Source organism: Tachysurus vachellii, chromosome 25, assembly GCF_030014155.1.
Source record: "Tachysurus vachellii isolate PV-2020 chromosome 25, HZAU_Pvac_v1, whole genome shotgun sequence".
NCBI classification, from domain to species: Eukaryota; Metazoa; Chordata; class Actinopteri; order Siluriformes; family Bagridae; genus Tachysurus; species Tachysurus vachellii.
In genome coordinates, this window is record NC_083484.1 from 11,937,874 (window position 1) to 11,956,556 (window position 18,683).

An 18,683-nucleotide genomic window follows, 5' to 3' on the forward strand; every position below is an offset into this window, starting at 1 on the left:
ATCACACACTGGCTGCTAAAGTTTAATCTACACTCGGGTCTAAACATACACGAGTGAATGATCAGGAGACATCGGGTGCTTATTTGTTGATTGAATTAGCTTATCTGCTGCGGTTTCTCCAATTGCAGCGTGTTTTGCAACCCGTTTGGGCAGCTGCTTGGGTTCAGAGGCAGGGGAGATGGAGGTATTGTGTTACAGAGATCATTTAACCAAACACAGCTAATGTGGGTATCAGTGAATGTAAACTATTGTGCTTAAAAGTAGGCTTTGAAAGTAAGCCTTCCGCTTGCCTCTAAGCACTGGTGTTAAATCTGATGTAGTGGTTGAGCAAATAATGCTGTATAATGTGTTGCATACAAGCCTGTCCATGTTTTGGCTTGGGGACTGATACATGGAGCAATGGAATATTTAGATGAAATTCATGCTTTGGTTTGTCAGTGGTAAGTTAATGATTATCAGTGTAGTTATTCCTATTAAATATCTGGTGACAAACTTTATTTATTTATTTATTTGTTTGTTTGTCTGTCTGTCTGTCTGTCTGTCTGTCTGTCTGTCTGTCTGTCTATCTATCTATCTATCTATCTATCTATCTATCTATCTTTCTGTCTGTCTGTCTGTCTGTCTGTCTGTCTGCCTGTCTATTTTCATAACAGACATCTTATGCCTTATCACCTTTATGTCCATCCAGATCACCAGATATCAAAGCAATTCTGCACATGTGCGAGTTGTATCTTTTACAGCACTTATGCACGTTTATCATCAAAATACCAAACCAGGAAAATGGTGTTCAGTTCCACTTCCTTTAGCATGTTACCATCATCTCCATCTTGTGCAGCTCAACAGTATTTAGTGAAGTTGTAGATGACAAGATAGCATTTTCTGAGTGCTGTGTGAATGCTTGATTCTGATTGGTCAGAAGATTCTGCATGTAAGAGGAAGAAGAATAAAACACTTCATGAAATGATATTTATTGGACAATAAACAACTTCTGGTTGCTAGGTCAAGGCTGGCTGCTACACACCACCTCATAGCCAATTATTATTATTATTATTATTATTATTATTATTATTATTATTATTATTATTATTATTATTATTATTAGTAGTAGTAGTAGTAGTAGTAGTAGTAGTAGTATATTGGTGATGGTATTAAATTCCTTACTTAACCACTGTGAGTATTACACTTTTTAGTTTATAATACTGAACATTTCCTTTCTTAGTTGGAAAATTCTAATACTGTTTATTTTAAATTATTTATGAAAAAAAATCCCAGATTCAGTGTAGTCTCAGGCTTTTGGACTACACTATATTACTAATATTTGTGACACTCAAACAATCTGTGTGTGTGTGTATTATTTGACAACTTCATGAGTGTAGTAAAAATGACATAAAGCCAACAGTAATGACAATTAAATCATTAATCCTGTATGATGACAATCCTCTTCATAATCGTTAAAGCTTCCCTAGCCATGATATAAGAAATACAGCAAAATGAAATAGATTTTCTGATGACCAGACTTCAGGAAACAAAGCACAAGGGTCGTGTACCAGCTATGGCCAGAGCTGAGCAGTGTAGCACAGAGTGCCCCATGTTCAGGACAGCACTACTGTTACATAAGCATTCAGTAAAACACGGGCAGAAAGATTCAAAGAAGATCAGCATTTAGTAGCCATGTGAATATATAATACGAACAGTGGGGTTGTAAATGTACCAGTCAGTGACTTCACAAGTCTGATCAAACATTACCTCTCTTCTGAGCCATTTTTAAAGAATATTCCACACAGCTGGTACATATAACCTTAAAATAATCTGTTTTAATAACAATATCCTTATGTTATCACTACACTGTTATTGTGTGAATACTAAGCACCTTTATAACATTGACTGACCTCATTGATCGGATGTTAAACTATGTTTTGTGTCAAATGTATTACTTAATCTCTTTTTCAGTAACTGTGATCCTGGCTAGAAGACACGTCTTAGCAAAAAGCTTGTAGGTGTTTGTTACTGAGCCTGTGCTATAATTCTAACTGCCAAAATTAGCCCCTTCCCTGTATTTAACTGAGTAAAGCTAACTTCACTGGAGGTAGATGAGGTTATTTAAAGCCTGAAACTACCTAACTAACACTAGATATCTAGTCTGAGCTCCAGTCCTCATGATCACAAATCGTTGGCTGAACGTCTGATGCATACACAAAATTGTTGTCATCTGATTTGTTGGATTCTATAAATTTTCTAAAAGACATGTCATGATTTTTAATGGTCTGTCCAGAAACAAAGATGACACATTACTGGAAGAAGGAATATGTTGTGTTTATAGCTGTGACAGTGAGCTCTTATGAGGATCAGCTAAATGCTTTATTTTCCAAATGATGTGAAATTAACATTATAAACTCATTATTAACTTGCAAGACTTTTTTAAATGAAGCATTTATGGTTGCACGCTGGTCCGTTTTTGTAGGACTTTTCATTTTCACCCCTAAACATGACGCTACTGTAATTGGTTAATTTATGTTAGCCAGATGCCCTCTTGGGCAGTCCTTGGCTATAAAAGCAGATATGGAGTCCAGACCTTCTGCCATAGGACTGAAGGTCTGGCTACACAAGCCTGTTAGAGACTAGAACTTGAGTACATGTTGCTAGCTAGTTAGAAAACACTGGCAAAGACTAGCAAATTAGTCCGATTAGAAAAACAATACAGACGAATGTTAGCTAACTAATAGTAGAGTAGAATATAGAACATAGAATTATATCTAATGCATTTCAACTGAAGAATGTATATAACAAACACACACATGCACACACACACACACACACACACACACACACACACACAAACACACACACACATACACACACACAGATAGGTTTCTGCATGTGGCTTTATCTATGGATGTTGTGGAGTGAAATTAGCTTGAAAAATGCTGGATTTCAGGACAGATAACATCTAAGCTCATTTTCCTTTCTTAACTGTGTTGTTTTCACATTGGTTTGAAAATTGATTGTAAATGTCATTGACTAGCTCTGTTTTTTTTTTTTATTTTTATTTATTTATTTATTTTTTTTACGAGGGCATTTCCAGGGCTACTAGCTTGCTATCTTTTTGTCTTATCCATATTGCATGTATGTATTTTGGTGTGCAAAAGACAATATGGTGTTGAATGCTTTAGGAAGCAGATCACACACAAAAGTGTTAAGGTTTATGATTTTTAATAATGTGTTTATAGCAGAGAACTCTCAAAGGAGATGAAAACTGCTGTGGAAAGTTGCAGGGATTGAAGATTGATCAGATCAGTTCTTAGGGCTATCTGTTTTGGCAGGAAGTCTCATGGGGGCAGTTCTGTGGCCAAAGAAATGTTGTGTCTGTGATTCGTTTGTCTTGCAACATCGCTGCTGTTGATATCCAGTGACCAGGATATTTGACTGAGGACTGGAAACGAGTGGAGATATAAGAAAGAATGATGGTGGGTGTTTTATGATGGATTGTGGTTGCAATTCCTATTAAACTGAACAAATCTTGTTGTTATTGCTCAAGCATCATTATAAGTTCAAGCACAAAAAGTGAGCCAGAAATTATCTTTCTGTCTATGATTCATACTGTAATTATAATTATGGGTCCAGGTTTTACTTTCTGAGGTAAATTGGTTGCTCAAGGTTCTTGGGATGGTAAGAGTTGTAGCTTATAATTTATTTTATAATTTGCAATGGGTTAATTTTATTTTATTTTACTTTTGCTTGCCACTAGTGGATTCAAAAGACAGAAAGGTGTAATAAAAGCTTGTTTTCTTCAGTTACATCACAAAGAACCTTTTGGTCTTTAGCCACTGTTTTGTTGTTGGCTTCATGAACTGAAGAATGATTTTCAGACACAAAGATAAATTAAAAGGAAAATGTATTGTTTTAAGAGTGTATATCTAATTACAGAAACTCTAGCACTAGCTGCTCTTAACTTATCTATTTGGTCAAGAGGGTTTTGTTTTGATGTGCAATTTTAATGATTAAATGTAACTTTTATTCCTTCTTTCTTGAATCATTTTGCATTTGACCTTATTATTTCTGATCCAACAGTTAAGGCGTTAAGGTGTTAAGGTGGAATAGTGGCACGAGTCTCTTCACACTTTCAGTGTACATGTGGGTTTCTTCTGGTTTCGATGGTTTCCCAGTAAGTCTCTAAGCTTAAGTGTACCCTGTGGTCCTGGGTTATGCTGATATATAGATTCCTGTCCAAGATAAAGCAATTACTAAAGATGATTTAACACATGTTTACAATTTATTTTCACACTTGCTTAACCTAAAGGTTATCATTGTTCTAAACCCTGCTTTTAAACCTGGGTAGAGGAATGTTTCACAATTAAGTTACAATAAACCAATTAGTTATCTCTATAAGTTATCTTAAAGCTGTAGGAAAACGTTTCTTACTTAAGGCCCGGGAACTCACAGCCTTCTCATATGGAGCATTGTACTGCAGTGAAGGATTTGCATTAGGAAAACATTGTCTAAACTAAAATGGAAATTCCTTGTTTTTTAAATAATAAATCCATAAGGTTATACACCACATTCAGCTTCTTTGCAGCATTCGCTAGGCTTTATCACTGTAAACACCACCAACTGTGCTAAGGCAGCTTATGCCTAGTGCTCCATGCAATCACATTAGGAAAAATCCAATGGCCAAATCAAACATAGAGTAGCTCTCCATGATGTGCATTAAACTTATGTGGGGTTTTTTTTTAGTAGAAAAGCTCCAGTGCTTATTATGTAATGCTGCTGGTCCACATGGATTATCAGCTCTCTAGTAAACGGAAGCATGGGGAGATAATGCTTTAGATTTCAGACAAAAGGTATTGAGTATTATACTCTTTGACATGTGCTTGCTGTGGACTGTATATACACTCTTGTGTATTCTTAACTGAAATAGCTAAAGCTGGCATTATATTTGAGTGTAAATGGCAAATTTACCATTTATTAGAGATGTCTTTGTTGTGCCAGTAATCTAAGAATTAAACAGCAACAAAGTTGGATAATTGTCCTAATTTCTACATGATCATAAATAGATGCAGCCTCGTCTATTTGTAACCTGGATAGAAACCGGAAGAAAAAAATTAACCTTTCCTATTCAATGTAATTTGATCTTTTTTTTTTACTTTGTGTTCAGTAAATTATTGAACTTCTATTATTGTTTTGAGCAGCAGAACGCTGAGGGAACAACGCATACTCATGTGTTACACGTAGATGGCTTGGTGTCTGACTGTTGGCCATTTCTACTCTGTTCTAATTCTCTCTGCTTAGTATGGAAAGAGGGAGGAAGGGAGGAAGGGAGGGTGCACATCTTGATTTATGGCAGTGATGTTGAGTAGAATGGCTGCTGATTAACACACAGAATGTGAAGTTAATGATGCTCTGGGATTAAGTCCTGAGACTTGAATGCACATGTGTGGAGTTTTGTTAGGAATCATGTGGATTGTACTTTTTGTAAAGGGCAATGGCTTCTTATCAGCTTTAATAGTGTGAATTCTTGTGTGAGAGTGTGTGTGCTGCTGGTTTTTAAACAATGCACTAATCTTAACCTGAAAAAAAAGTGTATGCCAATTTAGATTTCGATTTACTAGTTAACATGCTTCTGTATTAAGGGTTTATTTTCTTTTCCATGACAGCTGTGTATTTCAGCCACTTCTGCATGCTTTGTTTCAATTCAATTCAGTTTGACTTTGTCATTATATGTCATTATATTGTCATTAGATCGTGGTTGTATGTATACACAGGTGTGCACTATAATGAAGTGTTTTTTTGTTTTTTTTTGCTAGCTCAGGTGCAGGTCAGTGTTACTGGATGTGCAGTTAACATAAGCAGACGTATAGCATTACGTACAAGAAATGACTCACACACTTGTGTGTCTTGTGGCTGCTATAATATTCTACAATATTTTTTTAGTTTGTAAGCAAAACAGATGCAATGACAACAACAACAACGAGCTCAGTCTAGAGAGATATCTACTGGAAAAATACTCAACACAAGTTCTAGCTAGTTTCAGCTAACTAACTAGTTATTTAGATTCATTCTGATCAGTAACAAAGATTGCGTTAACTCTGGTGATGAGGAGTTTTTCCTTTGCTATACGTGTGGAGGAAGAAATAATTCAAGAATAATGTAAGAGCTGATTGTGTGACTTGGCTACACAGATTAAGTAGGATGTCAGATCACATATTTGGCCTAAAGTTAACCAAGAAGTTGTAGTTAAGTTATAAGAATATGTTTATATAATATATAATGATGAGTGACAACTTCAGGTCTCTGGACCTGCATGATCCAGCGTGATTCCCAAGTCTCATGATTTGGAGGCAGCTCTCTGCTGCTGAGGATGTCACCACATCAGGATTGCTGTGGATGGTAGCACTTACTGTAGGAACCATGAAGATGGTTTTGAACTGAAATTAATGTGAAATTTTAATCAGTTCAATCAATTTCCTGGTTTTATAATTACACTTTTCCATATAGTACACAGTTATAGTCAACAAATTATCTATAATCGCACTATCCGTTGTTACTCAGATGAGCAGGAGTTCCCTTTTGAGTCTGGTTCCTCTCAAGGTTTCTTACTTATATTGTATCAGGTGGATTTCATTTTTGACTATTGCCTCTGGCACAGAAATTAGATCCTGAACTTAGGATATATCTGTAAAGCTACTCTGTGATAATGTCCTTGTTTCACTCAAAATTACGTTTTTACATTTTATTGTTAAAATGCTATACAAATGAAGTCGAATTGAATTTTCTACTTAGCTTGTCGCAAATCCCAATTGTGACTGATACAGGCTGTTACAGAATCTCCTCATGGATCTCTTGGAATTATGCATCAAGAAAATGTTTCTAGACTTCACACAATAGTTAGAAAAGAAATAAATGATCCAGTGAGTGAGAGTTCTGTGTGCAGAAACACTTTGTCAATGAAAGAGGTTACATTAGAATGACCAGCTGCAGTAACTCAAACATTTATTTACATTATTATAGCGCTCATGATATTGGATGAATTTGTTTAGAGCAAATTTAATGGTCGTATTTGATGACTTTTGACATTGTTTTGCTTTTATTCTTCTTATTAATTCACTGGTTTTTATGTGGAGGATGTTTTGCTGGCTTGTGATTTGTTTACATCCCATATTCGGTTTTCCAGGAAATTTGTAATTAGCAGGTACATTTATGTACTAAATGATGATTTCCTGTTTTCTACAATTTCATGTTCTCTCTGTCTCTCTCTCTCTCTCTCTCTCTCTCTCTCTCTCTCTCTCTCTCTCTCTCGCAGCATGTTCTCCACCCCTGCCAGTCATCCCCCCACACATACAAACAAACCCACACCCACCCACCACACAAGCTGCTCAAGTCAATTTATAAAACACTTCCTGTCATGTGGTGTGAGTTTCACCTGCCCAACATGTCTGTACACACACACACACACACACACACACACACTTTCATACAAATGAAGCACTTTGTCCTGAATTAACCTCGGTCAATGCCATGCCATACTCTAGCCTGTAGATGATCACGTGATCACGGCAGCCGTATAGCGAAGTCTCCTGACTATCAGGGACTGACCGGCACACGGCACACTGGCAGCTGTAATTGCAGGATAATTAAGCCGGGTGCTGGAATTCAGCCTGGCATTTACGCAACAGGGGCTTTTTTCACACTCTGTATCCTGCTGGTAAAGGAGAGAGAGAGAGAGAGAGAGAGAGAGAGAGAGAGAGAGAGAGAGAGAGAGAGAGAGAGAGAGAGAGAGAGAGAGAGAGAGAGAGAGAGAGAGAGAGAGAGAGAGAGAGAGAGAGAGAGAGAGAGAGAGAGAGAAATTAAATTGTATCATTAATAATTTGACTAGTGTGTGTACTCTTGTGTCTAACTGTCTCTCTTTTCCTCACTCTTATCTCTGGTCTGTCTTGTTGCACTTATGCACTTATTTCATTGCCTTATGCTTGGATTAGGTAATAGTGTCCAAGTGTCAAAAAGTTTCAGCACATGTGGCTGTATGGTTTCTTGGTATTTGTTGTAGTATTAAATTTTAAGAGAAAAAGAGTGGTGAATGATAGAGCGACCAGTCTCAGTACTGATGATGATGATGATGATGATGATGGTGGTGGTGTGACAAAGAGAGAGACACAGAGAGAGTGATGGACAGAAAGAGAGATGAATAGAGAAGAAGACAGAGAAACAGACACAGACAGACCAGCCCAGTTGTGATGAGGATGATGATGATTCTGTGACAAAGAGAGAGAGACAGAAACAATGAGAAAGACAGACAGAAAGAGACCAGCCCCAGTTGTGATGATGATGATGATGATGATGATGATGATGATGATGATGATGATGATGCAACAAAAAATAAAACAGATACAAAGAGAGGCAAAGAAGACAGAAGATAAAGACACAGACAGAGAGACATTGGCCTCGGTTTGGACAAGAAAGACAGAAAGAAAGAAAGAAAGAAAGAAAGAAAGAAAGACTTAATTCTGATGATGATGATGATGATGATGATGAGTAAGATTAAGATGATGAGAGAGAGAGAGAGAGAGAGAGAGAGAGAGAGAGAGAGAGTTGTGTGTTTTAGCTCTCGAGAATGTGATGACTCAGTGCTTCCTCTGTCAGTAGTTGCTGCATCAGTGTAAGTTGTCACTCAGTGTTTTAGAGAAAAGAGAAAAGTGGCACTTGATAGATGTTAATGTTGAGAAGAAATTAACCACTCAATCAGTCAACTAATTAAAAAATTCCAGTGAACTGTCATGAACATAATCACTTTCTTTTAAAATCACTCCACACTTCAGAATTTCAGCCCATTTATTTGTACTGAGAAAAAACAGGAAACATGTAAACCCAAAATCTATTCATCTTTACAGTTTTGTATGAGATTTATGGTGGACAACTTTTCTTCCATACAAATATAGGACAGAAGGTGGAGCTTACAGATGACCATTCATTTTGATTTGCGGTCAGGGGTTCGTGTGTGGAGTTTGTGTGGAGTTTGCATGTTCCCTTTGTTCTTCATGGTTTCCACTGCGTATGTTGGTATGGGTATATCTGCCAGTCCAAAGTCACAGTTTAGGATGCTGTAGCATCTCTAAATTGTCTGCAGTATGTGAATGGGTTTGTGAATGGGTGTGATTTTGCCCTGCGATGAGTTGGGACCCTATCCAAGGTGTCTCATGCCTTGTGTCACGAGTCCCCTGGGATGGTCTCCAGGTTGTGACACTGTATAAGATAATGCATAATGCTCTACAGAAAATGGATGGAAGAAGGTTACATTTAACCAGCTGTATCTCAGACGGTTTAACTATATACTTTCAAAGCATCAAAAGCAGCAGTTTTGTCATGTTTGTTGATACTAGCAACAAAGAGAGAGACATAGAAACATTACTTATACCACATCCAGCTTGTGTGACATTCTTGCACATCTCATTAGCATCAGGTTGTTTTCTACTATTTGGCTAATGAAGCCTTCATGGCTCAATGACATTTACCATTACAGCATTTAGCAGACACCCTTATCCAGAGCGACTTACATTTTATCTAATTTTTTTTATACAACTGAGCAATTGAGGGTTAAGAGCCTTGCTCAGTGGCCCAGAAGTGGTAGCTTGGTGGACGTAGGAATCAAACTCACAACCTTCCGATTGGTACCCCAACACCTTATCCACTAGGCTACCACATCCCATGACATGTAGTATATAGTTTTTTGGTGAAATCACCAATGACATACTTAAAGTCAAGTCAAGTCAAGAAACTTTTAATTGTCATTTCAACCATATATGTATATGATGCAGTACATAATGAAGTGAGACAACGTGTCTCCAGGACCATGGTGTTACATAGAACAAAGACAGAGCTACATGGATCCTCACAGAGCTAAGGACTCAAGACATTTAGTCTTAGCCACATAAGTGTATCAATGCAACCTGGTGCAAAGAGTGTGAGACAAAAAACAGTGCAAACAAACAATACAATACACAACAGACAATACACAAAAGACAATACACAAAAGCAGCACATACCAGAATACATACTGTATATTCTATAGTACATGTGCAAAAATACAGAAATGAACACTTAATATAATAGCAGCCATGTTTACCAGTTAGCTAATACTTTAGCCGTGTTTTTTTATTCTTGTTATTGTTGTATTTGCACATCATTTCTTTATGACACAACTCAAAATAAAATGTTTGAGACAAAAAAAAAATGCTTCCGAAAGATCATGTGTCCTCTGGCAGTGCCCTCTTGCACACCTTCCTCTATTGGTTTATCTATAAACTTGCACTATGACCGAGAAGAAATCCAATACTGTAATTATGACTTTCAACAAATACTATATACTAAACATACTTTACTTTTCACTGGCATTCCAGTCCAATGGCACAGGGAATCAACTTATATTACATTTTCAATAACTGTAAACAAATGAATTATTTTATTTTATCAGATAGAAAATTATTCAGGATGCTGTTGGCTTTCACTGTGAGAATAGCGTTTTTCTCATTGTTGGATAACTTTACAAAGAAGTTTAGTGGCTGAAGATGACCATGGTTATGCATAAGCACTTGAGGTTATCTAATAGAACAGAAAGGGGTTTGATATCACCATTTATTTGGAACATAAATAGACTTTATTTCTTTGTTTGGAACTTTTCTATAAATATATGGCCCCTAGTAGGCTATATCAAAACAGAAATACTTATATACAACAGATTCTTAAACCCCTGAGTGTCTACTTTTATATGTGCTATGAATCACCTTGTGGAGTTTGACATGACAAAGAATTTTAATGCTAAACATGGGCACAGCTCATGATATCTTGCACCACCGCACTCAAAAACCGCACTGAATGGAACAAACTTGGCTTTGAAGTCCTTCCATCCAGTAGAGGGCAGCGCATGTCCATCATTCCTGTATCAGTGAGTAGTGTTCAGGTGAAAGGGATAAAGGGCAGGGTGTCCCGCTCTCAGTCATACATATTAATGAAGCTGTGTGTAGCTGACAGTATCATCTCGCAGGAAGGACTGTGCATGCTTTCAGGTCTTTTGTTGTGTAGCTTTGTTTATACTGGGAATTTCAAATTTAAGGTTTTTTGGGAGTTTCGATCTGGATTCTATTGCTCCACGCTGGATTTTAAAATGATGTGAGAGAACCTGCATGAACTCTTTGTGCTGGCATGCCTTTTGGAAAAGGAGTGCTTTTTACTGGCCAGTCTTTAACATTTTATTTAAACTAATTAATATATTCTACAGAGTAATGGTTCATTGGACTGTAATTTAGGGCTCTCTGGCTTGGACTTCTTGGCACATGCTGGACACTTAGTTGGCTCGGTAGTTGGAAAGCAGCAGTGTCTTTTATGGGAAATGAATGATGCTCTGGTTCAAACTTGTGTCAGGGTTAGAGACTCAAGGAGATGGAGTTGTAGTTGATTTATCTCTACAGTAAACTGTACAGTATCCCTGTTGGTTTAATTTGGGTTCTGTTTTGAATTTATTACCTTTTTTGTCAAATCACTGCTCAGTTCTTCTATTATTTTGCATGTTGAATGGACACGATTATGTAATTCATGCCTCTTTTTGTAAATTGATTTTTTTCTGATTACTTTTTGCAAAACCGATCTTTTGATTTAAACATTTGTTGTTATTCTGTTAAGTTTCACCCCTCCATCCCCACTGAGTTGGTCATTTATTTTTATTTTTAGGGTCAAAGAAGATCCAAAGCCTCAGTCTGCACAGTAAGTATCTCTTGGCAAAGCATAGCATAGCATAGTCTAGCCTAGTCTAGCATAGCATATCATAGATAGCTTCCAGCTTTGGCCATCTCATGTGCTTTCTTCTTGTGTGTGGCTTCCTTTTTCTCTTGTCAATGCTTCCCCTACCATGGCCGTATACGAGAGCCAATGGATGCACCTGTTCTGCTTTACCTGCTTCTCAGACGGGCTTTTAGTTTTAGATTGATGATCAGTTTGATCCTCTTTTTCTATGTAACGTGTAGTCATACTATATCTGGTTGACTCAACCTTAGATTCACTGGCTGTACCGCTACATGCTTCTTTCTCTATTTCACACTCTTTCCCTGCCTGTCTTTGCTCTGTCTCTCACTTTCTCTATCACACTCTCTCAATCTCTTTATCAGACAGTGTGTAAGCATCCCGTTCTTCCAGTCCTCTTTCATAGCTGCTCGTTCCTGTTTTCTTCTCCCCACATGAATGTGTCCTGCAGTGCAGCTGTGATAATCACAGCCGTTCTTTTTTTTTTTCCGTCCTCCCGCGCTGCTCGTGCTAGCCTGTTGTGTATCAGCCTCGGTGATGTCCCGCTTGTCTGTGCAGGTGGTTCAAAAGTCCCTTTAGTGGGATCACAGACCTGGTTAATAACGTTCTCCAGCCCCAGACTAAGTCACAAAATGAGCCTCAAAAAGAAGCTGCGACGGAGGAGCCAGAAACGTAAGTAAAGAAAAACGCAAGTTGACATCAATAGATCTGAGGCAGAAAATAAAACAAAACCAATGTTCTTGAAAAGACTTCTGAGTCTATATGAGTCCTGTTTGCTTTTCTCCCCTTTTTCTATTAAGCTCTGAATCTGATATATTTAAACAGATTGTTGAATATGTCAGTTGCAGATAAAGTTGCTGTCCTACATGTTTCTTAAATTTATAAAAGGAATCAATAAATTATTAACTTTATCCGTGTATGATTTAACATTGAATGAAAAAAGTACCATTTTTATTATTTTTTTAAACAACATGTTTCATTTATCTTTCACATTTGTCCAAGCTAAGCTTCTAAAACTTCTAAGATTTAATCTGTCAGCTCAATGGCTTTAAATTATTAAGCCACAAAGTTTTGTTTCTCAATAAGGTCTAAACAGAACTTTTTTAGAAGAAGAACCTGACGATATCTAAGAGATAAATAAACTATATAGTAAAATCAAAGCTGGAGAACGATCAAGTTATTTGTGCAAGGAGATATTTTACAAGCGTTATATATACAGACCCTATAACACACACCACTTCTTTACACACACAAGCTGTAGATACTATATCACCATAAGCTCACTTTAGATGGACTTTTAGACGTATGTGGACTTTACTGATCTACTGAAGCCAAAGAAATCCTGGTTTATCATCTCAAAGACTTCTGGATACAGAAACTCAAAAACCAGAGATTTTCAGGTGCTAGAGATCATATTCTGCATTCACAACCTTTTGTGTTTTGGGCATAACTGGTGTACAAGACTAAACATGCAGTTTATGTCCCATATAAGACAAATAATTCCAAACCCATATGTAAACCCATATGTAATAAGGCTATATTTGAACTATTAATTATTGTTTGTCTATAGATGCTCATCAAGATTATTGTTCATCAAGATTCTTTATTTGATATAAAGATCTGGCAACCCTGTTATAGCACATACTCCCATTTCCTTACATCGTAACAAAAAAATTCAGCTCATTAAACAGGACTGCCATTGCTGTTTTCAAAATGTTTGGGGGAAACTAAACCTGAAGCCCAGAAACATGGAACGCACAAAACTTTTTTGTACATAACTTTTTTATTCTGTACATAAATGCTGTAGTCTTTTAATCAGTGGAAAAACAGGAACTATAACACATTAGCTATGAAATAAAGCAGAGACATGTGAAGCCAGTACCACAGCTCAGTACACCATAATACTTTCAGTATTCTATCTGCTATGCTATCGGCCCTTTTCTACATACATGAGCTCATAGTTGTTCATGATTGGCTAGTGTCACTGTGATTGACAGCAGAGAATGTGAATTGAGACTTAGCTCTTCCTATAAATAAATAAATAATTGTGTATATATATATATATAAATAAAATGATTCAGAAAGGCATAGTATGGACTCCTTGGGGAGCTTTGGAGAATTGCTTTGGAGCAAATTGTGCCAACATTCATTGCCAATCTCACTGTACAGGAGTAGCAAAGCCATTTGTGAGGTTTAAATGGAAGCCAATAAAATTCAATATAGGTCTTGTTTATACAATTTAGGCAGACTTTTTTGCTGTAATCCGATGTCATGAATAAAGAGTCGTTTTATCATCTACGTTTCTTACATAAACATCAAAAACGTCCATAAATTTGTGACCTTAGAATTATAAGCTTCATTCTTAACCTTAAGTTACTAGAAGACACTTATGAACCTGTCACTCATGGTTTCAGTATCAGACAACTGGTTTATGTTTCCCCAGACTCCTCTAAGGTGTGTGTGTGTGTGTGTGTGTTGAGACAGAAAGCAGCATATGGTTACATTTGGGCCATGTGTCACAGCTGCTCTTACTGCTATCTGACCCGGTTTGGTGGCACTGCATTCTGGTACTGCTCGCTGGCTTGCCACTGGAACCCCGCCAGGTCTGTGATGCTCGTATTCCCGCTGTTTAGTGACCAGGATGCCCAAAGTCATTCTGGGGTCAGGGTAGTAGAAGCAGGTTGCTTTTAACCACATGGGTGTGCCATTAGTGTTTCTTTAATTTTCCCTATTTTTTTTAGACCTTCCTGTGTTTCCACTGACACTGTAGTGTATTTCTGTAAATGTTAAAGAATTCACCATATAAATAATTATTCACGTATTTGCTATTAAAGCCAACGTGTAAGTTGTTATTATGGAGACAGTAACGTATAAGAAAACGTATAAGAAAAACAGAATCAAGATTCTGAAACCAATCAGAATCAAGTGTGCGTGTGCAATATAGCAATATTTAATCATGCTCTTGATTAAAAGACAGAACGTGACATGACAGGACAGGACAATCTTCAAACCTCTCAAAGCTCCCTTATGTCATATGTGTAATATACAGAGCAGTAAAACTTGTGCGACAATCTTGTGTGATGGTTCTTCACTCTTCTGATGGGTTTCATCTGCTCCACTCCCTTTTTTAAAATATGGTTCGAGATTAAAATCATACCTCTATAAAATCTGACCATGATGTTGTTTTTCAGTGAGTGCTTAAGCACAACAATAATGAGCTGGTCACATGACTGAATTAGGAAACAGACACTGGTATTAAGTATCACTCGAGCACTATGCTCATTGTATGTTTTTGTTTGCTTATGACAAACGAAATGGCAGCGATCAAAGCAAAGCAATCTCTTCTCTGTAAAAATACTACACCAATTTTGTCCAATACAAAACATTTTTCCTGAAGTGAAACAAAACCTGTTCTTTTTCACAGCAATCCTACTCAAGCCATGGTAACTAAATTACCTAGCTAATGGGAAGTGTATTTATATTCCCAGGGTCCTGTTTTCAACAGCTTTATATAGACGTTAATGAACACTTGACAAAAGGTCCCAGGGTCCTATGTGTGTGCATAATGAACACATAAAAAAGCATCCTTTTTTCACAGGGTCCCATGTTCCCAGGGTCATATATTCATGCATGGACTTGAAATGTATGAATGTACACAGAGATATTTTTGAAAATCTTAAATGAGCATTCAGCATCTACAAACTTGTACACTTTCCAAATTCCTAACTTTCATGTGTTTATAAAGGATGGATTTTAAACTAATATATTGATATTTTGTTTATTTAACTTTGTCAAGTTAAAGATAATAACGTTAATAGGGCTCTGGGAAAATGAGTACTCACTAGATAAAGCCTTTTGAAACATTTAATTAATGTGTGTAATCAGATTATTGAACTGGGGAACACAGGGTCATGTGAACATAGGACTCTTTGTCATGTTTTCAGTTTGCGAAATATAAATCTCGTGAACATAGGACCCTGTGGACCGAGGAATGACCCCAGGTACCGCCTTTCATTTCAAGGTTCAGCTAACTTAGAACAAGCTAAGTAGCCTAAATACATGTACATGTGTTTGCCTTTTTATGACCAACATGCAGAACAGGTACTGTATTTTTTGATACAATCTATTTATGTATCAACTATTGTAACTATGTATGTAACTATTTATGTTGAGAGTAGATGTGCTCTCCCCTGGTTAACACCCAAGTGTGTTCACATGTAAAGGGATAGCATTGCTCAATAATTCAGCCCTCTAATGAACGTTGAAAGCCAAACATGAAGGCCAAAAACTGCGCTTATCGCCGTGTTATGGTGTGTGGTGCAGGCTTTGGTTTCTACAGTGGTTGTGGTTGATTGAGGGGTTCAATGCAAAATGCATGGATGTCATGTGTGTGTCTGATCCTCAGACTCTGACCCTTGATCTAAGAACTCTGACACCTACCAGGTCATGAAGAGTTCACACCAAATATCGGCATGAGTAGTCAGTGAATCAGAATCAATTTACAGTAGCTGCAAGCTACGTAGGTAGACCATTTGTTTTAAAACAAAAACAGTCAGCAAGTCTACATTTTAAGATAGTAGGTAAATTTCAAATGCCCAGATCTGGTCTTTCTTCCGGGGTGCTTTGTTGTGAGCCATTAGTAACTTCCCTGTTCTAGGTTGACATGCGTTATTTTTGTGTGTTATTATCACAATAATTAAATGATTGCATTATTTGCACAATAATTAATTTAAGAAATGGCAGTACAAAGCTTCATTGCAAAGATTATTAGCTCTGGAGGTTGTTTTACCATTTGTTACTTGTTTATTAATAATGCAAAAACATATTAAACCTTGTAGCACAACTCAAACCTATGATGCAACTCACGTCTCAGTTGAAAAATAGTCCTTTTCTCAGCTACACCTATCAGTTTGTAAATCCTATCTGATGAGAAGAAACCCCTACACACCTTTCTGCTAGCTATAGAAGAAGATTAAACTATAGAATATAATGTATTGAGTTATTAATGTACATGTGTATTTTTTAAACTGCCTATGATCTTATGATTGCAGAAACCCCCTAGTGGTAGAAAAGTGTAATTGTGGGTAAAGGCATAAAGGGTAATTGCTCAGGAACGTGCTCCTAACAAGGTGAAGGATGGAGACATGGATGAAATGTGAAGTCAAATCCTGTAAAATGCACGTCTAAAAATGGACCGTGATGATGCTTTGCTTGAGGATTTGGCACACACAGCTTTGTGTATTTTTAAGGAGTGCAGGAACCGTCGTTGCTGAGAGTGTTGAGTGAGTCATCAGTTTATTTCGTTTGCTCATTGCAGATTTAGCTGTCGTCTGCCACCAATGTACTCTACTTTTGGAAAGGCTAATAAGTTCATTTTACACCACGGTTCTATCCACGGGTACTGGCATTATATAAAACAACTAGACACATCTTAGACGTGTTCATGTCACTTACACAACAATACATTACATTTACAAATATGGAAATGCAGAAAAGAAAATACAGAGAGAACGTCTTATTACAGGAATATAATGTATAATTATTGCACGACAAGTTTAGTTTACCATATATGGCCATATAAATGTAGTTTACCATATATGGCTATATATGTTTAGTTTACCATATATGGCCAAGTAAGGTTAGTTTACCAAATATGGCCATATAAATGTAGTTTACCATATATGGCCATGTAAGGTTAATTTACCATATATGGCCATATAAATGTAGTTTACCATATATGGCCATGTAAGTTAGTTTACCATATATGGCCATATAAATGTAGTTTACCATATATGGCTATATAAATCTAGTTTACTATATATGGCCATATAAGTTTAGTTTGTCATATATGATCATATAAAAGCTGTGGTGAGAGTAGATGCGCTTTTTTAAGTAATACTGTAGTACCATGCCCAAAAGAAAAAACTATGTAATTTATCCATTATTGACTGCATTGTATCCTTTAGGGTCCTGAATAGGAAATATACTATAAACAGTGATAGCCCATAGTACCCTGACCCAGTTATTATGCATTATTTTGGCTATATTATAATCCATTGTGTCAAGACACATTTAAAGTATTGCTTTTCACCGTGACTATATTGTCTGCCAGGTACAATGACGTCTAGGCTCGAACATGAGAGGCCCTTTGTAATGTAGAGTGCATCGTTATGTTTCGCTGCCATGCAAATGCAGCTTCTGCACAAGACTTGATCTGCTTTTAAAATGGTGAACACACTCGGTGTTAACTTACCGCTGATCTTGAAATAGAAGCGCCTGCAATGACGAGGAACCTGAGAAAGTAGAATTAAGTTCGGCCACTGCTTGGCACTAAAGCAAACGCCTCCTGCTAGTGAAAGAGCGGGTTTAATCGGAGGCAGTGTCAGTGTTGCATAACATCTCTGCGTATTGTGCAAATGAAAGGCAATTTAGGTTTTTAATCTGTGAACCATTGGACTTTGCATTCATTTATAGAGGATATTAGGCATTATTATTATGAGTAGTGTAATTAGTTAGTATTCATTTGTGTTTCTCTCACACTGTCACTCTACATCCTTGGGTGCATGACCTCTGTGAATATTAGTCATACCACAAGGGGCGTAGCATCTTTGTCTATCAGTCTCAGAAAAGGATAAGTAACATCTGTGTCAGGGTTAATAAAGGAGGATTAGTCTCTGTGTCTGTCTGTCTTATAGAAGGGGGAGTGGCTTCTCTGTTTGTCAATTGTAGTAAAGGAGGCGTGGCCTCTGTACATATCCTTCATAGTACATGGGGCGTGGCATTCAAGTCAAACTGCACTTCCTGGTTTTACTGTGTCGTAAACCATGCTCACACTGTTGTTCAGTGGGAAGTATTATTAGTTCTTTCTACTTACCAAGCCGTTCATTGTTTCTTTGTCA

At 37.1% G+C, this 18,683-nt stretch overlaps 1 protein-coding gene across 1 annotated transcript in view; it reads left to right on the plus strand.

Moving 5' to 3' along the window:
• rims2a (regulating synaptic membrane exocytosis 2a) overlaps window positions 1-18,683 on the plus strand; it is a 167,193-nt gene that overhangs the window by 4,786 nt on the left and 143,724 nt on the right. The window contains exons 3-4 of the mRNA XM_060861272.1: window positions 11,716-11,748; window positions 12,343-12,456. Coding sequence (XP_060717255.1) covers window positions 11,716-11,748; window positions 12,343-12,456 — 147 coding nt within the window. The remainder of the gene's footprint in view (window positions 1-11,715; window positions 11,749-12,342; window positions 12,457-18,683) is intronic.